The 19,435-nt window shown below is 43.3% G+C and overlaps 1 protein-coding gene across 2 annotated transcripts in view; it reads right to left on the reverse strand.

Moving 5' to 3' along the window:
• Positions 1-15,090, reverse strand: part of GFPT2 (glutamine-fructose-6-phosphate transaminase 2) — a 56,130-nt gene extending 41,040 nt beyond the window's left edge. For both annotated transcript variants that reach the window (XM_033927114.1, XM_033927113.1), the window contains exons 1-6: positions 14,969-15,090; positions 6,218-6,325; positions 4,601-4,699; positions 2,298-2,423; positions 608-666; positions 286-420 (exon numbers count right to left, since the gene is read on the reverse strand). In XM_033927114.1, coding sequence (XP_033783005.1) covers positions 286-420; positions 608-666; positions 2,298-2,423; positions 4,601-4,699; positions 6,218-6,325; positions 14,969-14,975 — 534 coding nt within the window. In that variant the 5' untranslated portion in view covers positions 14,976-15,090. The remainder of the gene's footprint in view (positions 1-285; positions 421-607; positions 667-2,297; positions 2,424-4,600; positions 4,700-6,217; positions 6,326-14,968) is intronic.
• Between the last annotated feature and the right edge of the window lie 4,345 nt (positions 15,091-19,435).

Below are 19,435 nucleotides of genomic sequence, written 5' to 3' on the forward strand. Positions count from 1 at the left end.
ATTCCACATTGTGGGGGCTGCTATTAAGCAGACATATAAGCCATTTTCCACAATAAAACATGTTTCAAAACAATACCCCCCCCCCCCCGCAAAGTTGTCTTAAGTAAGATGTCTCCTGGCTTTCTGCTCTATCAAATGTGATCAATAAGTCTGGACAAATATTTTAAAACCTCCATCTATCAACAAAATCTTTTTGATAAGTCATTAGTTACAACTGAAGTGTCTCCCACAAAATCATCATTTTTCCTTTCAAGGGGCAACAAAAAAAGAAGCTCGTTCACTTACACATTGCTGAATAACTCTCTCAACCAAGGTTGAGAAGCTAATATCTTGGAATTCTCTATTGTCATACACATATTTTATCAGCTTTGGGATGACTTCTGTATCCGTTTCCGATTCAAATTCGCAGCCCTTGGTCTCCTGGAATGTTATGCACAGAATGCACAGATAAGCTGCTTATTACATGCCAAAATTCTTGATTAGAAACAGAATTGTGTAGCTAATGCACTTTCTGAAATTTTCTCAAGCATAATCCACAATCTTTACTGCAGAAAATTGAGGATTTGCGAGCCACAGGGATTTGATAGCTCATGTGATAGGTACATACCAGAAATTTCCTAAGATCCTTATAATTTGTAATGATTCCATTGTGGATAACAACAAATTCTGGAAGAAAATTCAGGAAGACAAGGTTGGCCAAGTATGTCATTCTCATAAGCAACTCAAACAAAGATACTCATGTAGGACTGGATTCTGTAAATCACTGTATCGCAAACTGTGCGCCACGGCGAGATTCCGGGGAGGAGGAGAGATGCCAGTGCCGGCTGACTACCTAAAGCAGGGGTAGGGAACTCCAGTCCTCGAGAGCCGTATTCCAGTCGGGTTTTCAGGATTTCCCCAATGAATATGCATGAGATCTATTTGCATGCACTGCTTTCAATGCATATTCATTGGGGAAATCCTGAAAACCCGACTGGAATACGGCTCTCGAGGACTGGAGTTCCCTACCCCTGGCCTAAAGGAAGTGCCTCTCATAGTAAGAGGCATGTCCTGTAGGCCGTCAGCTAGCCCAAGCACCTCTTCTCCTCCCCAGTGCTTCTCCTGCTCTCTCTCTTAAGCAGGGGTCTCACAGTCCCTCCTTGAGGGCCGCAATCCAGTCAGGTTTTCAGGATTTCCCCAATGAATATACATGAGATCTATGTGCATGCACTGCTTTCAATGCATATTCATTGGGGAAATCCTGAAAACCCGACTGGATTGCGGCCCTCAAGGAGGGACTTTGAGATCCCTGGTCTAGAACAGACATGGGCAATTTCGGACCGGCCGCAATCCAGTCAGGTTTTCAGGATTTCCCCAATGAATATGCATGAGATCTGTTTGCATGCACTGCTTTTATTGTATGCTAATAGAGCTCATGCATATTCACTGGGGAAATCCTCACTCATCGTACGAGTAGGCTATATATAGGCAGAGCAACGACAAGACTCATGCACACAACTTACAGAATTATGCAAGTATCTCTACCTCTTAGGTACACACATGCCAGATCTAAGGCAGGCTTAAACTTATAGGCGTGTATCATTTCAGCGATGCAAGTATTCTGTGTAAGAAAATTTCACAGACTTACTTTTTTAACTATCTTACAGATGAGTTTTACACATAGGCCCCGATTCTATAAACCGCCTAAAACATGGACGCCAAGGAACGCAGCGCTTAGCACATGTCAGCGGCTGTTTACAGAATCATGTCTTGCGGCACCTAAAGTAGACAGGCCCCAGCAGGCGTTCTAACCTTAGGCACACCAGGGTTTTCTTGCCCTAAATGACCGACGCCCGAGTTCAAAACATGCCAAAAACACCCGTGATCCGCCCTCTAACTATACCTACTTTCTGGAAGGCGCTTTGGACTAGATGCCTACCTGAAAGCGGTAGGGTCCTACCGAATTAGGTGCCCACCAACCAATTAATTTTAATAACGCCAATTATGAGATGCTAATTGCTTGTCATCAGCCCCAATTAAGCTTTATAAATAATTAAGTTAGGTGCTGGCTAGGCACGCCAATCTAGGTGCCCAACTTTAGGCATCTTTTATAGAATCGGGCCCTACGAGGGTCATGCCAAGGGATAGGGTCACTAGGGTATAGACTTGAAAGAGCGGGTCAGTAGAGTGGCAGTATAACTACAATTATACTTAAGGGGGTCAATAGACTTAAAAGGGAGGGTCAATGGTGTGGGCAGACTTGATGGGCTGTAGCCCTTATCTGCCGTCATGTTTCTATGTTTCTATGAAGTACTTACCGTTATTTTTGTCTGACCGTTGAGGGTGGCTGTTCACTGCATTCGGTACCCCATGGGTTGCCCAACGAGTATGAGCAATTCCAAAGTGTGTCTCGAAGTTTACTTTCAAATCCAGGCCATCTTGCCCTGTAGAAAATACATTTAGTTCACCGCTGGATTATTTTAATGAAGTACCACAAACAGAACGTTACTGGCATTTTACATTGCCTGCTCCACGTGTACAGCACATTAGCTGTCTAACAAAGAGATGGAGTGATATGGTCCAGTGGACCCCTTGAATGGCTGGAAACATGAGACATGCCAAGAAAGGGCATGAAAGAGAGCCACATTTGGAGTTGGCTTCAGGGTACAGCAGAGAGCCTTCCTTATCTCCAGAGTATGGGGCAGAAAACAATTCAAACTCTGAAGCTGGGAGAAGAACACACTTCAGCTGTAGCAGATTGACATAATGACAGTAGAAAGTGCAACCAAGACACCCAGAAGTGGTGGTGAAAGAGAACAAAAAATGCAGGAACGATCAATGGATAGCCAGGTAGCAACTATCTTCCTGAGTTCACTGAGTGGGATTGGGGAACATTCTCAATACTAGAGAAAGATCTGTAGAATGATTCAGAGCCTGCAGGGATGTCAGAGATTGAGGCTGGCTGGGAGAAATCTTTCGTAAGAACATAAGAATAAACGGATGGGTCAGAGTGATGGTCCATCTAGCCCAGTGGTCTCAAACTCAAACCCTTTGCAGGACCACATTTTGGATTTGTCGGTACATGGAGGACCTCAGAAAAAATAGTTAATGTCTTATTAAAGAAATGACAATTTTGCATGAGGTAAAACTCTTTATAGTTTTGGCTAAGTCTTAATAATAATATTGTCATTTATAGCTAAAGAGACATATGATCAAGAAACTGTTTTATTTTACTTTTTGTGATTATGATAAACATACCGCGGGCCACAAAATAGTACCTGGCAGGCCGTGAGTTTGAGACCACTGAGTTAAGGGGAACAGTTAATCTGCTGGCTGGGTTGGAGGGCAGAACAGGACAATCAAGCCATTGTGACATCACTGATGAGGCTGGCTCTTATTGGTGGAATGCGGCATTATGACATCACAATCTCAGCTCTGCTTCCCAAAGACAAACAGGATGTCATGGTTACAGTTAAGCCAGTGGTCTCAAACCCTTTGCAGGGCCACATTTGGGATTTGTAGGTACTTGGAGGGCCTCCAAAAAAATAATTAATGTCATTAAAAAAAATGACAATTTTGCATGAGTTTATAAATCTTTCTTTTTGGCTAAGTCTTAATAATAATATTGTTATTTACAGCTAAAGAGACATATGATCAAGAAACTGTTTTATATTACTTTTGCAATTATGATAGACATACCAAGGGCCTCAAAATAGTACCTGGCGGGGCCACATGTGGCTCCCAGGCCACAAGTTTGAGACCACTGATCTAGCCCAATATCCTGCTTTCAGTACTGTCCAATTTAGATCACAAGTGCCTGGCAGAATCACAAACATCCACCTTTCCCATGCCTAAGCAGATACTCTGTACGAATCTAAATAGTGTGGCCATTACCCAAATATCTGGCCTCCTAAGCAATTTGCCACACAGAACCAACCATGTAAGCATTTAAAGTTCTAGTACTTAATTACAAAATGTGCTGCCTGCCAGACAAATGCAGTTTCTAGTTTGATTCTATCACCAAAATAGTTATAGCAAGGATTCTGAATAGAAAGAATGTTTTTTTTTTGGGGGGGGGGTGGGAATCATGGGATGGAAGGTTGGAGCCAGCAAGCTGCAGCTTCCCCCAAACCAATCAAATTAAAGCCAGCAGGTTAGTGGGGACCAGGTACCTTCCTTCAAGGTCACAGTAACTTCAGTGGTGGGATTTCTGGCCCAAAGCCTCATTGGTGTTCAGGCAGTCGAGATAAGTTTGGTGCTAAAGATGTGGGGCAGGGAGGCTGCTAATGGGAGTTAGATTAAAATATGGGAAATTGTGTGCCAACCGGAATAATAACGGACCAAATGAGGAAGACAAAATTGTTCTGAAAAGGGCCCAGAATCCTACAAGCAGTCTTCAGGATACCTTACCAGTGTAGACCATAATAACTGAGCAGAGCAGATAGATGATATTATTGGCCTATGTTGCTGTGATATGCAACATCCTTCCTGGACAGACCACAGATGTCTACAACCCCAATTACTCGTGTCTGCTCATGCTTGGTTTACCACAAAAGATTTGCATGTGTCATCTTGGCACAACCAAAGATATAAAGATCATGGTACAGTTTCCTGGACTTACTGTAAAGTTCTTCATCCAGGGCTTGGACTTTTCCTTTTTTTTTAATCAGTTTAATATACCTCTCTTTTTCCTCATTCCTATTTCCATCCACAGCAATACCTGAAAATTTAAAAAAAAAAAAAACAAAGCTTCACTTACACATGCATGTTCACACCAGCTGCTGTTCAAAATTGATGTGAAATTCATATGCAGCTGAGACTGAAAAGTGTGAAGACATAATTGTAGAATGGGTCACAGAAGTGGATGTTGCTGGTATTTGTTCACACAGCAGTGATTTTAAGAGGAAAATTACACATATCCCTTCTAAAATTACCACTTATATTTATAATATATATTTAAGATTCTAAAGCTTTCCGGCTGGGTGCCCCTTAATACCGTAGGACTTCAACTATTCCCTCCTCCCTGTGGATCATTGCTTAATCCTCCCTAACCCAAAGGTTAAGGTTACCAGACATTCGAATTTTGCCGGACATGTCCTCCTTTTGAGGACATGTCCAGGGGTCTGAGCGGCGGCTTTGTCCAGGTTTTAAAAAGCTTCTATCAAATTGCCATCACGCAGGAGGGCACTCTTGGCTTTGAACGTACATTCTAAAGCAGTGTGGGATTTATGCCTGATCCTCTCCATTAAAATCAGTGCTGCCCGTCCCATAATGCATCAGGATGGGGTTTTGTCAGAAATTCAGGACCATCCAAAAATCTCCAGTCTGGATCAAGACCCCCTCAAATTCAGTTCTTTGAACTTCAGGATTTCTAAACAAAGGCCTTTTTCTTTTGACAATACTATCAAAATTTAGATAGAAATATCTCATACAAGTGCCAGTGGGATGTCAGACCACCCTATGAGCACCCTCACTAGGGTTTACTTCCTCATTCTTCCCGAGGGCACACTTTTTATCCTCATATTGTGTTATTTTTTTATATATCAAAACTTATCACCACTTCATAAATAAATTTCCTAAATGAATTTCATCATTTCATCATTTAACGGTTAAGGGGATTTACATCGACGGCTGAAAAGCTAAGTCATTAAATTAAATGTTAAATGATGAAATTCATTTAGGAAATTTATTTATGAAGTGGTGATAAATTTTGATATATAAAAAATAATACAATATGAGGATAAAAAGCGTGCCCTCGGGAAGAATGAGGAAGTAAACCCTCGTAAACTATGCTGCTCAGAGGGTGGTCTGATATCCCTCTGGCACTTAATACGAGATATTTTTTATATGAGATATTTCTATCTAACATTGGACTGATGCTAATGAAATTTTGATAGTAAACAAAGGCCTGCAAGAAACCAAGATGCAGCAATACAAATCGGTCTGTAAAACATCTGTAGTTGAATGATGTTTCTCCCTCCAGGATTGCCAACTGGATCCAGATTTTCAAGAGAGACTGAACAAGTTTGGGGTTTGTTTGTTTTTTTTACCCTATTGCATGCAGGGACTTGTAGTCTTGCTTTCCTCAGGAAAATTAGAACACACAGTGGTCTATAACAGGGGTAGGCAATTCCGGTCCTCGAGAACCAGAACCAGGTCAGGTTTTCAGGATCTCCACAATAAATATGCACGAGATAGCTTTGCATCTCAAGGAGGCAACCAAAGGGCAGTGAAGTACCTGCAGAATCGTATCCTCTGTATTCCAGTCTCTGAAGTCCAGTTACAAGCGTGTCAAAGATCTCTTTCCTCGTGCGTGGCACTCTGTAGTTCAGGTAAGCAAAGATTCCTGTATAAAACAGAAAGGTTGGCTATGTAATTACAATACAGCTTCTTAGTAGTTTTGGAAGAATTCACAATTTGACTAGAAAATGTTGAGGTCAATATCCAAAAGAACAAAAATGGAGAAGGATAAACCGGCCTCACATGAGAAGACACCGAAGAAGCAAAGCAAGGTGATAGTCTAAACTAAACCTTAAGTTTGTATACTGCATCATCTGCATAAAGATAGAGCTCGGCACGGTTTACAGGTAATTCAATAAATGAGGGAAGGACATAATAAGAAATTAGAGGTTAAGAAGAGGATAGCTAGCTTTACATTTTAAATAGATAGCTTTACATTTTGGAGAAAAGCCAGGTTTTCAGATGCTTTCGGAATAATTGGAATGAGCCTAGGTTCAGCAGCGGGGCACGGAGGTTATTCCAAAGCTCAGTGATTTTGAAGAGAACGGATTTCCCCAATTTACCCACATACATGACGCCTTTTAACGAGGGGAAAGATAATTAGAGTATATGGGCGGATCTGGTAGCGTCAGGTCTCGAAGAATTCCAGGATAGTGGGATTAGGGGAGGAAGAATGCCATGTAGGATCTTGAAAATTAGGCAGGTACATTTAAAGGGAATCCCAGAAATCACCGACACAAGAGTTGCAGAACCACAAGCTAATTTATTATGTCCAGCAGCAAGTGGCTTAGGCAATGAGACCCACAACAGCTGTGTTTCGGCACACAACTGCCTGCTTTTTTAATAGTTTCACTATAGTGTTGTTCCATGCTGCTAGCTTGTGGCTATGTCTATCTTGGCCAGCAGTGGCATCACCTCCGGCCCTGCTGCTCACACTGGCCTCGGCTCTCTCTCTCCGATGTCATTTCCTAGGCCAGCAACCAGGAAGTGACTTCAGAAGGAGAGGCAAGGCCGGCATGAGCAGCAGAGATTTGCTGCTGCTCATAGCCGAAGATTTCAAGAGGTGTGTGGACGGCGATGACCCACTGCCAGTACCCACTGTTCCATGCCTAAACAGAAAAATCTGTACTGCAGTAAGTGCTCTTTTTACAAAGCTGCAGTAAGCTCCGTCATCTAGCACATGCTTACTGCAACGTATAATGTGGGATGTCGCAGAAACCAGTCTTCCCCCCTTCCTGCGGGTTACCCAGGGCTAACAGTCAAGTCAGCATGTCATTCTCTAGTGCATTATTTATTGGGATTTATTAACCACTTCTATGAAGAGATTCACCAAAGTTAAATCAACTTAGCGTGATGTGCTCTATTTGTGCCTTCCTTGCAACAAGTGTAAAATTGCAAGACAGCGTTTGCACCCTACTGGAGCATAGACACCTGCTTCTAGAACAGTAGATTCCAAACCTATCCTGAGAAAGCTCCAGCCAGCTAAGTTTTTCGAATATCTACCATGAACACGGATGAGATAAATTTGCATGCAACTGAGGTAAGCACACGCTAATCTCTCTCCTGATTATCCAGTCTGGGTATTTTGAAAACCTAACCAGCTAGGGATCTGTGCAAACAAGACTGATACACACTTACGACTGCATTGGTATAGTAATACAAAAAATAATTATATAATAATTGTTGATATTTTATATTCTTATGTAAATAAAGTGTTATCTGATACAAAAAAAAATGTTTTTTTTTATCATTTGTTGCACACAATGCAAACAGTGACAAATGTGAATGAAATATCTTGTATATATACAAAACATAATTAAAGATCACATTTGAGACCAGCTGGCAATTACCCTTAGAGACCAATCTTGACAGTTTTCTAAGTTTCTATCAATCTTAACCATATATAAAAAAAAAAGGACGACCTGTACACAGATCCAAAACAGTTCCTTCACTAGGCTGCAGTTCCCATTTCTGAGATGGGCCGACATGGTTTTGGATGCCAAATTTCCTGTTGTATTTTAAGACAAGTATATACTAAAATAATTAACCCCCGTGGTATTACTAGTCAAAATTACAAAAGTACACAAAATGTACACATTATTCCACCGGAGAAGTGTAACACATGACACAGGCCTCAGAATTGGAGCCTACGCACAGCTGCCCAATCACAACTGAAAAGTGAGCGTAGTTATGCTCCTAAATGTTCCACAAAAACAAAAATGTGCTAGAGTATAAGTGATTATGGTCAGCCAGGGGCATATTAACGGGGGTGGACCACCCCGGACACCAGTGCTTCTCCTCCTCTCCACCCCCTCCCACATACCTCTTGAGCAGCATCTTCCACCTTCTGCTCGCGCTGGCCTTGGCTCCCTTCTGACATCACTTCCTGGTTGCAGGACCAGGATGTGACATCACATGGGAGCCGAGGCCGGCGTGAGCAGGAGGTGGAAGATGCTACTCACGCCGACCGGGGCTCCGTGGATGACATCACCCACATATGGGAATATGCTGCCTGCTTGTCCTGGGATAATGACAATTATAGGCGCAATTAACACGATATAGGGCTCCTTTTATCAAGGCGCGCTACGGGGGTTAGCGCGGCGGACATTTCATCGCGCGCTAACCCCCGCGGCAGCCTAAAATCCTAACGCCTCGTCAATGGAGGCGTTAGGTACTAGCGCGGCAGGCGGTTTAACGCGCGGTATTCCATGCGGTATTCATTTGTAAAAGGACCCCATAATTTGTGCTTAGCCCACATACTTTAGGCATATAACTTTAGGACACCTGACCAGAATTACCCCTTAAATCATTTATTGACAACTCAATTGTTTAAATATACTTTGCCAATATTCCTTTAAATGGTTACATTATAGTGTGATTTAAATTGTTAGCTATGCTTATTGATGCTATATGGTACCACAATTGTATCCAGAATGCACTAAACATGCCGATATCCCATTAGAACAAACACAAAATGACATTAGCCAGCTGTAAATTTAAGATCAAGTAATGCATTTAAATACTCATTTTGGAGCTTATAACTTTGCATTCTAAGCATGTCAATTCATAACTTTACCAAAATGGAAGGAAAGAGAGCTGATGTGTTAGCTAACTATTGATTAAAAATTCAGGTTTGATATTTGCTAAACATTAATATAACCAAGGCAGGGCTGTTAACCGTTACAAGGAATAATTCCTATTAGGTTTTATTTTCAGGCTACAGGTTCCATTGACTCTTCCCTGTGGCACTGAGGACAGAGCCATTCTTTCGCACGGAGTTTGAACTCTAGAAAAAAAGTACAATATACTACGATATCAGCTATGGTTATCAAGTTTCAAGTTTATTAAAAATTGGTTGTACACGCAATGTCAAATACTTCAATGCGTATGACAATTTAAAATTTAGGAAACAAATAAAACAATTTTATACAAATAAACATGTGGAGGGGTATAATCGAAAGGGACGTCTAAGTCCGTTTTCGTCTAAGTCGTAAGTCGTCCAAAGTAAAAAAACAGCCTAGGACACATTTTCAAAAAATACATCCAAAAATTTTTTTTGTTTCGAAAATAGTCTAACTATATGTCCTGCTGATTTGATCGTCCATGTCGCTAAATCGTCCATCTTTATACCACATTTTCGTCCAAGTCAAAAAACCCTAGAACAAACGCAGTTGGGCGTGGGAGGGGTCTGCAAAGTGATGGACTGAACACCCAGACATGGCACCTAAATAGTGGGGTACCTTTTACAGGGAACTGCTGTGAACTTCACAAAAAGGGTACCATGTCTTTTCCTCACTACAACTCCCTTATAGGTCATGGTGAGCCCCCCAAACCACCTCCTGAATCCCCTAGACCCACTTATCTACCACCCCAATGGCCCTTATGGCTGCAGGAGCCACTTATATGCCAGTACAAAAGGATTTTGGGGGGTGTATAGGGGAGTGCACATGTTTAAGTACCAATGCAGTGATTACAGGGGCTTATTAGAATAGGTCCTCCTCTCCATAAGTCCCTAACCCACCCTGAAGATGGCTTAAGCCGCCTCTGTGCTGGACAACTAGGCTTTCCTATGCCAGGCTGCCAGGTGATGATGGTCTGGAGGCTGAATTTTAAAGGTGTGATTATGATTTTTAGGGGAGGGGGTCAGTGATCACTGGGGTAGTGTGTGGGGGTCTGTGTTATGTGTTTGCAGTGCTTATCTGGTGAGTTTAGGTGGGTTTTTGTGACTTAGACCATGTTTTAGATGCTCTAAGTCACAACGTTCAAGTTCCGTCGATCCTGGGCTGTATAACTTTCGGTTATACATGCTGTACGATTAAGTCTAAGCCGGCCCATGTCCCATCCAACTCCCGCCCTCGACACTCCTCCCGAAACGCCCCGTTTAGCTTTTGTCGTTCAGCGGCACTATGAAGGCCTAGGTCGTTTAGAAATACGTCCAAAACCCGTTTTTATTGTCGGCACTTGGACGCATTTGGACAATGTTTATCCAAGTGCCGACTTAGGCCGGTTTTTGGACGTTTTTCTCTTTCGATTATGAGCCCCACAGTGTATACGTACAAATAATTACCAGTTCAAAAGGAAAGGAGGGTGAACTACAATCTAAATAGTGATACATTTAGGGAAAAAACAACTGGGGGGTAATAAAAATAATCTTGAAAGCATGGCTAAGTCTAGGGGAGAAGGTAAAGGAGACTGCGACCTATACGTAAAGTCAGATTAAAATTAGGTATTAGAGCACATGCATTAATGAGAGATGAATTATGCTATCTATGTCTCAAATGCATCCTTATACAAGTAACTTTTTAAAGAGCTTTTAAATTTTTCTAGTGAGGATTCACCATGTAAGTAAATTAGTAAGTTGTTCCAGATCTGGGGTGCTATGATATGTCACAGGCTCTTAAATTACTTTTTCATCCTACTTTTTGTGTAGACAATTATTTATGTAATGTAATGTAATTCATTTCTTATATACCGCTCCATCCGTTAGGTTCTAAGCGGTTTACAGAAAATATACATTAAGATTAGAAATAAGAAAGGTACTTGGAAAATTCCCTTACTGTCCCGAAGGCTCACAATCTAACTAAAGTACCTGGAGGGTAATAGAGAAGTGAAAAGTAGAGTTAGAGGAAAAATAAAAATAAAATAAACATTTTAAAAAGACAGCATTGATCTAAATACTTTGGAAGGTAGAGGAGAGAAAGGAATAGAAGCAGAAGGGGGAGCCGTTGAACAGTAGAATTCTGCAGCATCCACTATCTCCTCCTCTCCCTATTGGCTAAGGCTCTTAACATTTGCATATCTTCTTCCCATTGGCTAAGGCTCTTTGCCTGCATTGTGATGTCATAGAGCTTTATGGTTATAGAAACCTAGAAACATGATGGCAGATGAAGGCCAAATGGTCCATGTAATGTAATGTAATGTAATTTATTTCTTATATACCGCTACATCCGTTAGGTTCTAAGCGGTTTACAGAAAATATACATTAAGATTAGAAATAAGAAAGGTACTTGAAAAATTCCCTTACTGTCCCGAAGGCTCACAATCTAACTAAAGTACCTGGAGGGTAATAGAGAAGTGAAAAGTAGAGTTAGAGGAAAAATAAAAAGAAAATAAACATTTTAAAAAGACAGCATTGATCTAAATACTTTGGAAGGTAGAGGAGAGAAAGGAATAGAAGCAGAATGGGTCAGCGTCAGTGATGAAGTGGAGCAAGTAAGTTTAGGAGGAGCGATTGACGTATCCAGAAAGGGCTTCTTCAGGGAAGAGACTTGGCCGACAGTCCCAGGATGCCTATGTCTCCTCCCCTGCGATGTTCTCCCATTCATGCATTCCCTCCCAGACACACTGCCCGTGCCCCAGCCGCTCCAAGGAGGCTGCCCCAGATGAGGTCCACGGTGAATGCAGGATTCTCTCCTCTGCGGGAAAGCCGCCCGGAGCCGACAGTCGATCTTCATAGCGGATTGCAGAGGGGGAAGAGTTCACACTCTTGGTAGGATCGGGTCTGAGTGCTCTCGGTGGTTGTGGCTGGTCTCATTGCTGCTTAGGTGTAAAAGCAGTTGATCTCCACTGCTGCTGATATTTAAAAGCAGGCAGATTGATCTCTCCAATGGACTGCAGGGGGAGGAGTTCACGCTCCTGGCAGGATCGGGTCTGTGGGCTCTTGGTGGTCGCTGCTGCTTGTATGTAAAAGCAGTTGTTTTTCTACTGCTGCTGATATTTAAAGCAGGTAGATTGATCTCTTAAACGGGATATAGGGGGAGGAGCTCACATGCCTGGTTGGATCGGGGCAAGGGCTCCTATTATAGGCAGCTGGTCATGCTGCTACTTAGGTGTTAAAGCAGTTGATCTTCCTAGCGGACTGCAGGAGGTGTGGAGCTCACACTCCTGTCATGATCTGGTCTATGGGCTCTTGGTAGTTGCGGTTGGTCCCAATGCTGCTTATAAATCTTGGACATGCAATTATTAATCCCAAAGGAACTGAAGTAATATCCCTCCAAATACCAAACGTGTAAATCAACCGTGGATTAAAAAAAAAAAAATTGTGCAGGATGCTTAAGATTAGGAACCTGTCAAAAGGAGAAAAGGCCCGGCTGGTACTAGATCCTGTGAATCACTCACTCCTCCTGCTCCCCCGACAGCTACATCATCTTTGGACTCAATGAACGGTGCTGGGCTATTCTATCTTGCCAATAAATACTCACAAAAGGTGTCGAAAGGCTGCAGAATGGCATCAGTCCGAGTCCTGACTTCTTCATTTTAGAAATAAGCTCTTGCAAGCTGAACCGACTAGGGCTCTGCACAATGGGCAGGATTCACTAAAGTCCCGAAATCTATCCTATTCGTGTGCTATCCATTTCCGAGTCATTGTAGCCGATCGATTCAGTAAAGCTTGTCCAAGCAAATGACTCAATCGTAAACACGGCGCTATTAGCGCTGAAACATCGATCGATGTGCATGCACACTGTATCCTTTTTGGTTTTGAAGTTCATAACGCTAGCTCTTTAGGACTTCACTGTGTAGAAAAGGGGGTGTGGTTTAATTGTGGACATCATTAGCTGGCTCTGAATGTGCCTACCGCAAAGCAATCCAGCTGTAAGGAAGGGGGGAGGGATCGCTGGACCATAAAGTTTTATTTGATTTTGGATTTTTTTTCGTTATTTGGCATTGATATTTCAAATGTACAATGCGCAAGGAGAGCACGGGGTTAATCCGTGACTTTCTCGCAATGCGCATTACAAACCCGAGATTCACTCCCGCGCTCGCTGTGCGCATTCCAAAAAAGAAATACAAATTATTTCTAACGCTTTTGTACATGAAGGTTTACATATAGTTAAAAGTTTTGATATATTTAGGATTTTTGGAGGGGTAGATATATATTTTTGATGGGGTTCTTAACATGCACGCGTCAGTGGCTAGACAGAAATAGCCGGCGAGGACGTAAACGACTGGTCCTCAGCGGTCGTAACTTTTTGGAACGGAAAAGCCAGTCGGTTTGGACGAAACGGTTTCATGAATCGACGCGTTAAGAAATTGACATGCCTTTTTACTCATTTGCACGCGCAGATTGGATGGGGTCTGGAGGAAGACAGGATATGTTCTCAGTTAATGCCCCTCAATCATGGAATCTGTTACCCCAACACATCAGAGAACTAAAAGACCTAACACAGTTTAAAAAAATGCTAAAAACTTTTCTTTTTAAAGATGCGTATGGTTAAATAGTTGATAATCTTATGTACATTTTCGGTTTGGTTTTTTTTTTTGTTTGTTTTTGTTTTTTTTTAATCAGCCATTTTTTACCCACCTTTTGTTTTTCCCTTTTATGTTTCTTCTTCTCTTCTATCAATATTGTAACTATTTCCCTATTTTAGCCTCACATGTCTTGTATGTTTTACCCTCACATTATTGTGAAATTAGGTTTTAGATTAGTTTGTAAAGTATGTCATATGTTTACACAACAAATGTGTTTTATGTCATTTTTAACACGGTATTTGTTTCATTTATTAATACATGTCATTTTTATTGTTCATCGCCTAGCAAATTATATAGGCGATTCATCAAGACTTAATAAACTTGAAACTTGAACTTGAAGGTTAGTGAATCGAGCCGGAGTCGGAAATTGAGCGCAATCCGAACAGTACTCGATCGGTTTGCTTAGTGAATCGAGCCCAATCTGAATTGCACATCTAAGAGGAAAGCTAAAACGTTTGGAATCTAACTGTCCTGGTGAGAGAACTCTATTAAAAGTTCTCCCCCCCCTCTCCCCCCCCCCCGCTCATATGAGATAAATTACAGCGCGTCTGGGTTTCATGATCCAGCGCAGTTTTTCCACGTTGATCAAAAGCTCAGAGGGGGGGGGGGGGAAGACGGGGCCAACTTCCTAAACTTTGGCTTCCCCACCTCCCTCCATCACCTGCTCGGCGGATCTGGTCGAATGCTCGATAGCAGGGCAGAAGGAAAACGGTGGTGGCTAAATAACCGGCCTCCAGCAGCGCCGATGGAAACCCCGGCCAAACGGACACGTCACTTTCTACAAGTCGGCATCCGCATGCAACGCTCGCAGCTTTTGCCCCCCAGGCGGACCCGTCCCAGCCCAAAGATGCACAAGGAAGGGGGGAGGGGGACTGCTTGCCTCAACTGCCCAGCCGCTCCCCCCCCCCCCAATCCCTTCTCCATAATCGGATCACAGGAGATGGTGGTGAAAAGCAAAATGCACGCTCCTATCTTGCAGCAAATCGCGTTATTTACTTACCGCACATCCTTGAAGAGGTGCAAATCGCCAAACGCACGAACACCCCAGATTTTAAGGAGGAAAAAAATGCCACTAGGCAGGGCTTAAGCTCGCTCCCTCCCTCCTTGCCCCAGCAGTCCACACCTCCCAACCACCGCCGCCTGCAGCGGCAGCTTTTATAGCAGCCGGGCCAAGCCTCCTTCTGGTCCCATTGGCTGATGGTTTCCATGGTAACCTGGGAGTTCCCCGGGCTGGAGGGGGGATCCAGGGATTCAGCTGCTCCCTTCCAAGCAGGCGAGGCTGGTCCCTGCCCCCTTTGAGCAGCTCTCCTGCTACCTAGTTTGTTTTAGTTAGGTTCCCCCCCACACACCGAATTTTTTTCTTTATTTGCCAAAGGATTTGGCTCTGCACAGTCAGAAAGGGATGATGTGGAGGCTTCAGTGGCTACTACGAACCGAAGATCCAGGCACAGGCTGGGAGTTTGCAAAGGCTGAGCTGGCTGCCAAAGAAAAATCTGGCACGAATCAAATAGTACATTTAACTCACAGGCCAAAGACTCTTCCTCTGCTTATATTCTAAAGTATATAGCAATGTACATTCCAGGTATTTTCAGATGAATAGAGCTAGCGCAGGACTTAATATAGAGTCTGCGTTCGTTAAAGCCAAGATTGGCAACTATGGGCTCCTTTTACGAAGGCACGTTAGGGCCCGAATGCGCGGAATAGCGCGCGCTAAAATGCCCCGCGCGCTAGCCACTACCGCCTCCTCTTGAGCAGGCGGTAGTGTTCCGGCTAGCGCGCGCTGGTCCGGTGCGTGCGCTAAAAACGCTAGTGCACTTTCGTAAAATGAGCCCTATGAAAAAGCATTTTGTCAGCCTGCCTTAGGTAGAGCTTCCCAACCTGTGGATCGGAACCTGAAATGGGGGGTCACAAAGTCTGTGTCTGGGTCACAACCTGAGTGGGCTTTCCATACATTCATTACTCTGAATCTCCGAGGCAGAGGTGGTGGTGGTTGGGGGGGAGGGGGAGGGTGCGCACACAGTATTATTTGGTCATGATAAAGAACGATAAGCACTGGTGTTAGAGGTGTCAGGTCAAAAGCGCGCCGGGACAAAGGCGCGCGCAGACAATTGAGCGTAGCGCGGAGGTGCGCACCGCAGAAAATTACTGTTTTTACGGCTCCGACGGGGTGGGGGTGGGGGGCGGGGTTGTAACCCCCCATATTTTACTGAAAACTTCACTTTTTCCCTCTTTTTAGGGAAAAAGTTAAGTTTACAGTAAAATGTGGAGGGTTACAACCCCCCAAACTCCCCACAACACCGGCGCGATCTCTATTAAGTAAACTGGGGGGGCTCCCCAACAAAACCCCCCGTCGGAGCCCCTAAAAACTGTAATTTTCTTCGTCGTGCGCCTCCGTCTTGCGCTCAGTTGTCGGCGCGCGCCTTTGTCTTTCGCCGAGTTGTCTATGAACCGGTGTTAGGTGTTTAGAATGGGTACTGATCTGAATTAACTGTCAGAGCAGTGGCAGAGAGACAGCTAAGGCGCCTTATTAACGATTAGGTGTTTAGCATAAAAATTAACCCTTGCTAACAGAAACATTCATATTAGGAGGGGGAGGGGGAAGGGACAAGGAGTACACCCCAGTGGCATAGCGAGGGTGGGAGGTGCTCAAGGTGCGTGCATGGTGGGGAAGGACCAGGGGCGGAGAGGTGCCAGCACCACCACCAATGGTGCCCAGGGTAGACGGCCCCCTCCCTCTTATTACACCACTGAGTATATCTTGCATTTAATTTGGCTATGCTTAAGGATGGAAGACAGGGCAAAGAGTTAACTGCATTCTACAGTGTATTTGCAACTGCACTGTTAACATGTACCAGAAATGTCCCTAACAGTTACCAGAGAGGTTACAAGGCATACATGTTATCTGCAAACCTTCACAATGGTTTAGTGAATAGATCACAACCTGTGCTCCACATTTCACTAGTTTTGTAACATAACATAACATAAGTATACCGCAAAACCTTATGGATCCTTGTGGTTAACAGTCAATTAAGAAAAACTGGACATCTATCAGTGAAATATAAAAAAAGAACTGTTAATTATAAAAAAACATTTATCATTCAAATAAGATTTCAATTGTTTTCTAAAATTCATATACAATGTTGAAGCAAAAAATAGTCTGCGGAGAATGGAATTCCAGATAACTGCTTGATATGAAAGCAATCTATTGTAAAATCTTTTATAACGACGTCCTTTAACCGGTGGTAACTCAAACATTGTTGATATACGTGGGCGAACGTCGAAAACTAGAAAATTTGAAATGGTCAACTAAATACCCAGGAGCCATACACCATGCACCGCCTTATAACACAAACAACCAAACTTAAACATCACTGTTGCCTCAATAGGGAGCCAATGTAACTCTCTGTGATATGGAGTTACGTGATCTGCCTTTCTCTAATCTAATCTAATCCTTAGGTTTGTATACCGTATCATCTCCATGTTCGTAGAGCTCGACGCGGTTTACAGTAGGAGAAATAGGAAGGAACTACAGCAGAGGGTTAGAGGTCGAAGTGTGAAGAAAATTTAGAGGACTTGGGATGCCAAGATATAAGAGTTTCCTTGATTCCTAAGTTGGAGGGAGACTTACATTTTTTGAGAAAAGCCAGGTTTTCAGATGTTTGCGGAAAACTTGGAGAGAGCTCAAGTTCCGAAGAGGGGAGGTAAGGTTGTTCCAGAGCTCAGTGATTTTGAAGTGGAGGGAGGTCCCTAGCTTTCCTGTGTGGGAAATGCCTTTTAGCGAGGGGAAGGATAGTTTTAATTTGTGGGAGGATCTGGTGGTATTAGGGTTTGAGGAATTCCAAGAAAGAGGGCTAAAGGGAGGGAGGATACCATATAGGATTTTGAAAGTTAAACAGGCGCATTTATAGTGGACCCTGGCGATTATCAGAAGCCAGTGGAGCTTGGCCAGGAGCGGGGAGACATGGTCAAATTTACAATCTAAAAATCAGGCGCACATCAGTATTTTGTATCAATCGCAATCAATGATAAGTTTTCCAAAGACCACCTAAATGTACAATATTATAGCAATCCAATATTCCCAGGACAAGTGATTGAACTAATAATCTGAATGCATTATCATTAAAATAAGGTCAGATGGTACGGAGATTCCATCATTAAAGTCAAACTTTCTTCTTCGCATTTGAAGAAAAAAGACAAAAGAAGAATGCAGACAGATGTACAAGATGCAGGCAAAGTTTATTACAACAATCTGTTGCGTACAAATAGGCCACTTTTTACAGAATATGAGACCCAACACAGTCTGTGTTTCGATCAACACATCTTCTTCAGGGGGTCCCATAAAGTGGTGGCATCAAAGGACACACAATAATTATGCCTGAGCTGTATGCTGCGCTCTTGGACGATAAACGGAAAGCTGGAACTGGTTTAGCGAGCACGTTAAAGGCATATTTTAGTTTTGAGACTCTTCCCCTAAATCAGGGGTGTCAAAGTCCCTCCTCGAGGGCCGCAATCCAGTCAGGTTTTCAGGATTTCTCCAATGAATATGCATGAGCTCTATTAGCATACAATAAAAGCAGTGCATGCAAACAGATCTCATGCATATTTATTGGGGAAATTCTGAAAACCCGACCGGATTTCGGCCCTCGAGGAGGGACTTTGACACCCCTGCTCTAAATGTTTACTGGCAGGCCATTGGCAGTCCCAGAAGTTATCCATCAATATTCAGAGCCAGTACCTGGATAGTTATCTGGGCAAGTCGGAGCAAATGATCAGTGATACTCTCCAGTTCAATGCCACTGAATATCTGCTGGGCACAGTGACGGGAATTAACTGGGTAGGAGCTACTCATACCCAGTTAACTCCCGCTGAGTATCAAACCGTATGTAACTCTGTTGCATAGTTAGTATAAATCTTGTCAACTTTAAATGTAAAGTGAAATGGAAACCTCTCTGGGAATGAGAAGATTGAAAGTAAGATCAGTTCAGTACTCAGAGAGACCCCCCAGGAAAGAGACTTGGGCGTACTGGTCAGGTCAATGAAGCCATCCGCGCAATGTGCGGTGGCGGCAAAAAGGGCGAACAGGAATGATTAAGAAGGGGATCATGAACAGATCGGAGAAGGTTATCATGCCGCTGTACCGGGCCATGGTGCGCCCATACTGCGTCCAGCACTGGTCGCCGTACATGAAGAAGGACACGGTACTACTCGAGAGGGTCCAGAGAAGAGCGACTAAAATGGTTAAGGGGCTGGAGGAGTTGCCATACAGTGAGAGATTAGAGAAATTGGGCCTCTTCTCCCTTGAAAAGAGGAGACTGAGAAGGGACGTGATCAAAACATTCAAGGTACTGAAGGGGATAGACTTAGTAGATAAAGACAGGTTGTTCACCCTCTCCAAGGTAGGAAGAACGAGAGGGCACTCTCTATAATTGAAAGGGGATAGATTCCGTACAAACGTAAGGAAGTTCTT

Source organism: Geotrypetes seraphini, chromosome 18 (genome assembly GCF_902459505.1).
Source record: "Geotrypetes seraphini chromosome 18, aGeoSer1.1, whole genome shotgun sequence".
NCBI lineage: Eukaryota > Metazoa > Chordata > Amphibia > Gymnophiona > Dermophiidae > Geotrypetes > Geotrypetes seraphini.